At 45.8% G+C, this 10,102-nt stretch overlaps 1 protein-coding gene across 1 annotated transcript; it reads right to left on the bottom strand.

Annotated features, from left to right (window-relative positions):
* Nucleotides 1–4,211: 4,211 nt before the first annotated feature.
* Nucleotides 4,212–8,979, bottom strand: APOBR (apolipoprotein B receptor). Its single transcript, XM_083710392.1, has 7 exons — nt 8,806–8,979; nt 8,529–8,662; nt 8,355–8,409; nt 8,137–8,275; nt 5,714–7,194; nt 5,454–5,635; nt 4,212–5,361 (listed from the first exon to the last, which is right to left on the bottom strand). The coding sequence occupies exons 1-7, from the start codon at nt 8,848–8,850 to the stop codon at nt 5,298–5,300; spliced, it is 2,100 nt and encodes a 699-aa protein (XP_083566518.1). The 5' UTR covers nt 8,851–8,979; the 3' UTR covers nt 4,212–5,297.
* Nucleotides 8,980–10,102: the final 1,123 nt, after the last annotated feature.

The raw sequence follows: 10,102 nt of genomic DNA, 5'->3' as shown, positions 1-10,102 counted from the left end.
GCTGATAATGCCAAGGTTGCAGGTTCGATCCCCAGTTGCATAGGAGGTAGGACTAGATCAGGGGTAAAAGGTAAAGGGACCCCTGACCATTAGGTCCAGTCACGGACGACTCTGGGGTTGCGGCGCTCATCTCGCTTTAGTGGCTGAGGGAGCTGGCGTTTGTCCGCAGACAGCTTCCGGGTCATGTGGCCAGCGTGACAAAGCGGCTTCTGGCGAACCAGAGCAGCGTACGGAAACACCGTTTACCTTCCCGCCGGAGTGGTACCTATTTATCTACTTGCCCTTTGACATACTTTCGAACTGCTAGGTTGGCAGAAGATCAGGGGTAGTCAACCTTTTTATACCTACTGCCCACTAATACATCTTTCTTGATGGTAAAATTTCCTTACTCCCCACCAGTGCTCAATGGAACGAGGATTCAGCTTGTGCCATAGAACTCCCTACCATTCACCTAGAATCCTGAAACGCCCCCTAGTGGGTGGTAGGGACCAGGTTGACAACCCCTGGACTAGATGATCCTCCTGGTCCCTTCCAATTCTACTGTATGATTCTATGAACATAGACATCTAGATGGACCAAATGTTCTGCCTCATGATTAACACTAGGCACTGTTATAAGAATTCTAAGGTCTCAAATATAGAAAAAAAATGTTCATAAATGTAAAAGCAAACACATACGTAAGTGTATAAACCACGTGTCTGAAACAGTATAGGAGAGCAATCCTGAAGCCATTTTGACTCTCCAAATTGACCTCAAATATTTCTCTGCAAGGAAGAAGGAAATGGGAAAAGCTTTCCAAATGTCTTTGGACTGTAGGGGCTTACACCTCCCTGCAAATACAGTCTGGCAAGTATCTGTTAAGCTGAGTAAACCATCAATATGTGTAAGAGATTCAAGAACTAAAGTACCATACTCTGGGCAATCACCCCCCCCCCATTTTCTTAATTTTGAGTCCCCCAAAATAGGGGGTGTCGTATACTTGTGGGCGTGTTATACACGGAAAAATATGGTATTTACCATCTCAAAGGAATGGCCAGGCTACCCAGAAAATGCAGTCAAGTAAGGCATTATCAGGTATCCTGGCAGACAGAAGAGAAGCAACACTCTCAGAATTCTGCTGGAGTCTGCCTCCTTTTGTGATGTATGTATGATGTTTTGGGGGGTGGTCTTGGATTACAGGGTGGGCAATTTCAAAAGTCTTTATAGGAGCTTGTGCACCATTGTTCTGGGTCTCTCCTACCTCTTGTAAGGAGGGGAGGGAACTCTGTTGCAACAGAAAAATAAAGATATGCATTACTTTCTATGGATCTTGCCTCCATCCATTCATCTCTGATCATGGATTTACGGGACTCAGTCCCCTGGGGAGTTGGGCAGCAAAAGCCAACCCCCCCTATTCCCCCCCATAACAGCACCCTTGCTATAGATGTTTGCCAAAAATGTCTTCATTTTAACAAATCTATCCTGATTTTGTAATTAAATATTTGTTTTAAATTTTGCTGATCTTCTCTGCATATTGTTGATACAGTGGTACCTCAGGTTAGACGCTTCAGGTTACAGACTCCGCTAACCCAGAAATAGTGCTTCAGGTTAAGAACTTTGCTTCAGGATGAGAACAAAAATTGTGCTCCGGCGGCATGGCAGCAGCAGGAGGCCCCATTAGCTAAAGTGGTGCTTCAGGTTAAGAACAGTTTCAGGTTAAGTATGGACCTCCGGAACGAATTAAGTACTTAACCTGAGGTACCACAGTAATTATTTTCTATCATTTTTATACCACTTGATGCAACTTGGCAGGGAGGTAATTCCGCAGTTTATGTATGGGCTGTGGAATTAAGTGTTGCACGTGCATACTCTCTCTCTCTCTCTCTCTCTCTCTGTGTGTGTGTGTGTGTGTGTGTGTGTGTGTGTTTGTGTGTGTTTATATAGATATAAATAAAAAATACATAACATGCATGTCATAACTGAAGGAGACATTCACTCAGATTTATTTTTTTAAAAACCTATTACCGGTACTGTGATGGAGACTGATCTGGTAAGAGAGATGCCAGCTAGCTGGAGGTACAGGGTCCCTGTATCTTCCACATCTGCTGACAGGCAAAGAGCCAAAAATGATGCAGTCCCCCTCCCCCGCAAGAGAACGCAGCTCTTCCATCCACTTTATGCATTTGATGTAGCAGACTTGCTGACAAAACGGGCTGAAATAATTCGATTGTTGCTCTCTCAGAGAAGGCCTGAACCTTGTGCAATTCTGGAAACACACAATCAAATGTCCAAACATTGTTTTTAAAGCTTAAACGCAGCGGCAGCCTGCAGGAGAGGGGAAGATTGGGTCAGAGCAGTGAGACAGAAGCAGGCGGTGTTCGACTAAACAGATGGGCAACAGAAGTGGGTTTTGTGATGAGTTCTAAGAGGCTTATAGTACAGAGCTGGAAAGACAAATTCCACCGTCTATCACCCAGTGGTTAGAAGATCTCACTGCTCTTTCCACGTTTGAGCATATGGTTTGTAATCATCAATTTAATCCAGGCACCTATTGGGAAATTTGGACTCCCTATATAAATGTATATGCTTAAAACTGGATTGAGGAAATATTGTGTCAAGGTCGTGTGGCAATGGATTGCTTTTTCCAATTATATATTATTAGTATTTTTTCTCCTGTTACAATTCCAAATTAAAACCTCAAGGGGTGGGGGGGAATTGGGAATGTTTAATCCTCTTCTCTGCACCATTTCCCCAGTAAAAAAACCCTCTCTTTTTAAAAGGTGTGGGCCACATAATCCCTTTCATCCTCTGCCTAAAAAATGTCAACAGAGAGAGTGAAACCACCTGATCAACAGCCAAAGCAAATGGGCATTTATTGGTTCAATAACCATGCTCATGCAAAGCAAACTAAGTACCTCAAGGTATTTGCCTATCCTGTGAGAAGGCTTTGGATCAAAAACTCTGCTCCTGGAATTGGCCGCCGCTTCTGTAGATAGATATTCCAACAACAAATCCACAGAAATCTAGATAATGCAGATTACCAGTGCTAACACCATAGAGCTCTTGAAGGCCATTTTCTAAATTAATGAGTGGTAACTTTGAGAAGGAAACCAGAAAGAAACACTCCCCACCCACCCGCTTCCTTATTGTGAAACATTTTTTTTCCTGGTTACATGAACATAAATGTTTCGTGCTATCCCACATGCTATTTGTCACTTTCCGCATTCAGCTTCATGGGAAGTACCGTATTTTTCCATGTATAAGTCTAGATTATTTTTTTTAAAAAAAGGTTAGGCACCAGTTTAGTTTTTTATCTTCTTTTGTTTGGTGCTTAATGAGCATCAGGGGTGGGATAGCCAAAACAAACATGGGCTGTGTACATTGCTGTTCCCTTGGCATCCACTACACTCCCACTGCTATTTTGGGAAGCAGTCTACGCACAATGTTAGCCACAATCCATATCTTTCCTGTGTCTACCCTGTTGTTTTTAATGAAATATTGCATTTTGATGCATTCCCCCCCCCAGCCAGCTTTAATCCAAATTGGGGGGAAAGAAGAACCTAGCTGGATTTTAAGATGGTAATGAGTAAGCAGCCATGGTTAAGAAAGGGTGCTAGGTTTGCACATAACACCAAGCCATAGTTTAAACAACCCAACATACATAAGTCATCAACAAACAATGGCTTAAAATTGTGGTTTGCTGGGAGAGCTCTGATGTGGGAGCATCTGCCTATCTTTTGGCGAGATTTCATTTTGTATTTTTATATTGTGGACCGCCCTGTGAACTCTGGCTTAAAATTGTGTGTGTCTGTGTGTGTGTGTGTGTAAATGAACGTAATTATTACAAAGCATCAATAAGTCACTCTAGTGACCTCTTTCCAAAGGAAATCAAACCCCCAGAACTTCTCACTGCTCAGAGAACTGGAGTGAGTGTAACTGTTTGTTACAGAGGATTCTGGGTATTTTCTAGGGAGCACGCACCATTCCTGACTGGTACTGGCCTGGCTAATGTATCTCACTGTTGCCTTAGGTGAACAATGTACACTACCAAACTCTCCAGTAGCTGCATGTTGCAGTGGAAGACTGGCAGCAGCAGGCAAGTCGTTTTAGCTCGCCTGCCTATAAGCTCCCTGTGAAACAGTATGGCAACCACCAATATGGATTTATGGATTCATTTGAAAGATTTCTTGTCTACCTCTCAACGGAAGCTTTTGAAACACAGCAAAAGACAGTGCAATTAAACAATTTTTAATACCAACATTTTGACATTTTAAACCAGCCAGAAACTGCACATCTGACGGTGAAAATAGCAACTAAAAACAAAAGTAGAAATAACAATTAAACGTGAATAAATGAACTACATTAACTAAATTTAGTTAAATGAATTAAAGCTGTTAAAAAGCCAGAAAGAAAAACATCCTCTGAAAAGGCTCTCTCACATTTGAAAGTGGTGGCACCCTCGATAGAGCTTCTGATGTAGATACTGTTACAGGGGTAGCCAGTGATGTCCACTGCATGCTACTGGATTACAAATGCGATCTGACCCAGCCAACATAGCAAGTGGTCAAGGGGGACAGGATCTGTTATCCATTGACATCTGAGGGCACCATGTTGGTTATCCCTGTCTTAATGGATTGAGCAGGAAGGAATTTTTAGGGAGGAAAGAGCTATATGAAGTATTACGTGGAGTATTAATTCCACTTCCAGATGATTGTGGAAAAGCAGTGGCTCAGCAGCGCTACAAGGCTCTAATGCAGAAGGAGCCATTGATATGAATGGCAACCAGTATCATTAGCCCCATTGTCTAGTCTTGCTCCCCCAACACACACACCCTATGCCTCAGCCTATCACAGGGGTGTGTTCAGACATGAGAATTTTGTGGTGGTTTTCCTGATTAGAACACTAGCGCTCCTGCCCTGTTTTCTAACGTCGCTTTCACACTGCTGTACCTGTTGTAGCTTTCCGATCAATACGCTGGCATGCTGCACTAATTCTTTTTCACACCAGCGGGTGCGGTGTGATACAACAACAAATGTCATTGGACATGTGGCTGCTTCCCCACCCTTTCCGCACCTGCGCACTTCTGTCCCCCCATGATTCACGCATGAAAATGGCACGAGAGAACTGTATGCCGGTAGAGTACCCCAAATTTCATTGCTCATCTCCCACAATTTTCTGCATTAACAGGGTTGCAAATGGATATCCCCCACCCCGAAAGCAATTAACATGGAAATGAGTGCTAAAGTGCCCCTAGATTTCCAGAGGTGGCTTTTACGTCCCGTGAAAGCTCAAATATAATGCAGAAATCAGCCCTTGGGTCACTGGGGCTTGCGCAGGCGGGTCTGAAGTTCAGCCATCATGTTGGGGTGCATAGGCCCAAACCTGGGGAGACAAAGAGAATGAATGGGCAGAGTGAGGCAGAACTCCAAGGTTAACTCCTAGGGTGGTGGTGGTGATAGGATATTCATATTTACCCAGAAAGCCTTGGGTTCTGCCTGCGCGGTGTTTGTGGTTGAGCTGGAACCTCCTCAGCTACGCTTATCGTCTCTGGCTGGGTCTCCACTGGCTGTCTCTTTGTGCTGGGCGCTCGCCGGATAGAGCTCTTGCGGCGAAGCAGCACCCGCTCCATTTGGTGACTTGTGTCCAGGGCCGCGACCTGCACAGGAGAAGTGGACTGGTTAACTCCAGAGTCCTGACTCCCATCATGCTCCATTTTTATTTTAGTTTTGCTTACCTTAACTGGGAACGTCCCAGCGATGGAGGAAGTGCACACCATGGGTTCTTGCTGCCGGCTGCTGTCGGTCTCTTCCGTTTGCTTTGTCTGGACTCCAGCTGCTTCCAGCACCTCTTTGTCAAGAAGACCACTAGCTTCTACCGGCCTCTCTGATTCACCCTCCTGGTCACTCTCCTCCAGCCATTCTTCTCCTGTAAGTTCCACTTCTTCTTCTGCTGCTGCCTCCTTTCTCACAGGTTCCTCTACCTCCCTCTGCTGGGCCCCTTCTGTCTCTTCTGCCCCTGCCACTTCTTCCCACTGACCACCCCTGTTCTCTGCTATTCCCTTTGGCTCCCCATCCTGCTCTTCCAAAGTCACAGCAGTTTCCCTTGGCTCCCACTGGTGGCATCTCCCAGCCTCTTCTTCCTCGTCTAGCTCCTCCTCCTGCCCTCCCTCAGTTTCTGCAGTGCCCAGCATTGTTTGCTGAATTTCTTCTTCTTCGGCTACATCTAACTCCTCCTGCAGGTTCTCTTCCACCTCTGGTTCTTCTTCCTGTTCCTGCTTGACCTCCAGCTGTTGACCATTTGCCATCTTGACCTCTTCTTCCTCCTTCTCCAGCCCCCTGGGGTGAAATCCCACAGCCCATGTCTCTCCCTCCTGCCCTTCTGCTGCTGGATCTTCTTTGTGTTCCTGCTCGATTCCCAGTTGCTCATCTTCTGCCATCTTGGTTGCCTCCTCCAGCCCTCGCTGTTGTACCTCCACAAACTGTGACCAATCTGGTACCCTTTCCTGAATCCCCGCATACCATAAAGTTTCTCCCAGTTCCTTTTCCTGACCACAATCAGTCTCTCTTGTGCCTTCTACTTCCTCCTTTGGCTCCCACAGATGGCTTCTGCCAGCTTCAGCTTCTCCTCTGAGCAACTCCTCCTGGTCTTCTTCAGTCTCTGCCCTGCCTGGCACTGCTTGTGGAATTCCTTCCTTTGCAACCACCATATTGGTTTCCTCCAGCAGGTCCTTTTCCATCTCTGCTTCGTTTTCCTGTTGTCTCTCAGCCTCTAGCTGTTGTCCCTCCACCATCTTGACCTCCTCCTCCACCCCCGCACTGAGCTGAAACCCCACAGCCCTCACCATCCCCTCCAGCCCTCTCTGCTCTTCTCCCACAGATGGTGCCCAATCTGGTGCAGTTTGCTGGATCCTGTCATACCACACAGCTCCTACTTGTTTTTCCTCCCTCTCCTCTGAAGTCTCTTCTCCCTGTCCTTGTTCCTCCGGCTGTTTGCCTTTGGGCTTCTCTGCTTCCCCATGCTGATGCTGTTCTGTATCTGCCTCTTCCTCTAGTGCCCCCTGCTGCTGAACTCCTCCTATCCAGCTGGTTCCTTCTAGCTCCCACTGATGGAGTCCCTCAGTAGCAGTTGGTCCCTCCACATCTTTCTGTTTGATGCTGCTGATCACAGCTGCTGTGGGGCTTGACTTTGGAGCATCAGCTGGGAATTGAGAGGACTCTGTGGGGGAGAAATTAGGAGGGTCACATTTACAGTATTTATGTATTTGGATTATATATTTGAATTATATAGCTCCCTTTGCACAAGCCACAGGGCAGCTTACAACAAAGCAAATAGATAAAAATGCATACACGTAGCAGTTATCACCGAATAACAATTGCTAATAGCATTCAGGTCTCTCCTCTAAACACCCACCAGAAAAGAGGAGTCTTAACTAACTGCCTGACACACAGCTCAGTTATGATGGAGTTGCAAATACTAGGAGTTACTACTGAAGGGGTTCTTTCCTGGGTCCCACACTATGAATCTCATATTGTGGTGACACAGATCTTGGTCTCTTCAGCTCTGCATTTGAGCACCCCAGAACCTAAAGATATTGGTTTCTCCCCACAAATTCCTATATTATTGTTCCACCCTGAAATTAAGGATGTTTTCTTATTGTAAAATATTTTTATTATCGTACTTTCTTGTAAACTGCAACAAGGTTAACAAATAATAATAATAATAATAATAATAATAATAATAATAATAATAAAATAGTGCAAGATCTCAGAATAAAACATCATCCCCAGTAACAAAGCACCAAAAACCCTGAAGTTATACAGTACCATTGAACGTTCAGTGTCACTATCAATAAAAACAATAGCAGAGAAACATCAGTGCATGCACAGTGCCCAATATAAATATATTGATTTCTCTTTCCAGGATGAGCCATGGGTCAGTAGTCCCAGTTCTGGAACCTTATTCAAATGGCATAAATTAGGCCAGGAACGTGTCAGTGGCAAAGATGGAGGTTTCTCTGCTCATATGCAGAAAGGGTTTTATCCTCAAGACTGAGTAACCACAATCGCTTCCTACACAAAACAAACCAGATAGCAGCCCACGCCTCCTAGAAATGCCCTCCACAGTGTGGCTTTGGCACATTCTAAAATTTTCCATCACCTGAGAGCTTTTCCTCAGCCTTTTCCTGTCCCTCAGATCTGTTGGGGAACTTGGAAGGTTTGTGAACAGACTCTGTCGCCTGAGCATCGTGATCTGCTGCTTCTGATGCTACCTGGATTTCCTGGTTGGCTGGGGTTATCTGAAAAAGGAAGGACCATGGTGAAGGAGAGGCGGAGCTTAAATGACTCTTTCCCCGCCTCCTCTTTTCCAGCACCTACCTCTGCGGTGAGCGAACCTTCAAAGACCTCCAGATGTCTCCTTGGAGGAATGTCCCTGCAGGGAAGAGGGGGAAAGGGTGAATCCAGCTGCTGTGGAGATCCTTCCACTCAAGAGTAGCAAGCTCCAAGCATAAATAGCTCCCCCACTCCCACCTCAACCAGCGGCTTCATTACCCAGAGTGTGCTGTCTCCACTTCCCCGTCATGGCTGCTGCCACGGCTGCTCCTATCCCTTCTGTTTCCTGACTCTTCTGCTCCTGGGTAAGTTTCATCTCCAAGCAGGTAAGTGGTGAAGGACGAAACATAATCCTGAAGATGGGGTGGAGCAAGGGAGACACTGAATGCAGACGGTCTGTTGAGCAAGCCAGCAGACGCACCCACCTCCCTCTACGTAAGTCATGGGCCCTGGAGCCCACCCCAGCTTGGCTGACGACAAAAGAGGGTTTCTTTACCAGAGCCCTTTGCAGGGTCCCCAGCAGTCGTTGAAGGTGCTCCATCGGACATCTGGGTCAGGTGGAGAGGAGGTACAGCAGCTTCTCCTTTCTCCCCAGGGAGGGAAGTAACGCCGCCTTCAAAGCTTCTGACCACATCCTCCTCCTCCCCTTTGCAACTCATTGCCACAGTCCGTTCTGGCTTTGCACAACTGTTAAAAGCAGCACACCACAAACTTGATGGAAAGAAGAAGCGTTGAGAGACAGTCAGTGTCAAATGCTGACTAAATCAGCCTCCAACTCAGGGGAGTGCAGAACCATAGTTGGAAAATTCAGTCCATCTTGTTCATTAACCCTCCCTTTTTTACTTTCACCCACATATCAACCCTTCTAAAAAAGAGAAAGATTCGCTCTCTCTCTTGACAATTTAGTGGCAACTTGACCTGAACCCTGTGCAATGAACTTCGACCAAAACACACCCAGGTTCTTTCCCAACTTGTGGAACAACCCACAGCAAATTTCAGGGTGGGGTTCTGATTAATTACAAAATAGAGCAGAGATTAGCGGGCCATTAACACGATTACAAGTAAGGCTGCTATTTATTCACTCATCTGTTTATTAGACCATTGTGATCATGCCTTCCCATCCCAGAAAAAATACCTTTAAGGTAGCTAGCCATTGTTGCAATCATAAAAATTCAGGAGGTTTGAAGGGGGGGGGGAGAGAGAGAGAGAGAGAGAGAGAGAAACCAACCAACCAAAGGAGCATTAACAAATCAGTTTCCAAATGCCAAATGATGACAGAATGATCCAAGGCCATAGCAGCCAAATTCAGTAGGCCTGCACGAACACTGTACATTTAAAGCTGTAGCTTTATCCTCGCAGAGCTACAGTCCTCAGCAAGCTACAGTTCCCAGGAGATGTGGGGTGTGTATGTGTGTGCGTGCTTTAAATGTATGGTGTGTATGCAGCCCCAGGTGAGGCATCTACATTTCTAGGTAAGAAAGAAATGAATGGGAAATCAGGTCAGCTTCCGGACTGTTGCTGTTTTGCAGGTGGGATTTAATCCCATACCGGCAAATTCAGGTTGCGTGATTAAAGTTGAGCTAACGCTCTTTCTCAAGAAGCTCATCCGCTCCGCCAATCAAAAAGGAAGGTGATGGGGAAATGCACTCAAAAGTGTGGGATTAAAACTTGCTTGAAGCAACACTGTATAATCTCCCTCCAAAGGAATCGGAGCGAATGCTCAGTCTTTGTGCAAACAGATCGGGGTGAATGCTCCATAAATAGCTCACCTGGAAGTGACCTTCGGTTATTTC

The sequence above is a fragment of the Podarcis gaigeae genome (genome assembly GCF_964106915.1).
Source record: "Podarcis gaigeae genome assembly, chromosome: 13".
Classification (NCBI taxonomy): Eukaryota; Metazoa; Chordata; class Lepidosauria; order Squamata; family Lacertidae; genus Podarcis; species Podarcis gaigeae.
Note: the sequence above shows the minus strand (reverse complement) of the source record. Positions and strands in the feature narration are given on the sequence as shown.

What these genes read in the sequence shown, in the direction of transcription:
- APOBR (XM_083710392.1), bottom strand. Translation starts at nt 8,850, where the DNA reads ATGGAGCACCTTCAACGACTGCTGGGGACCCTGCAAAGGGCTCTG. An exon ending in GGCTGAGGAAAAGCTCTCAG is followed by an intron (nt 7,195 to 8,136) that starts GTGATGGAAAAT and finishes TCTCCCCCACAG; the next exon opens with AGTCCTCTCAATTCCCAGCT. An exon ending in CTGGGACGTTCCCAGTTAAG is followed by an intron (nt 5,636 to 5,713) that starts GTAAGCAAAACT and finishes TCTCCTGTGCAG; the next exon opens with GTCGCGGCCCTGGACACAAG.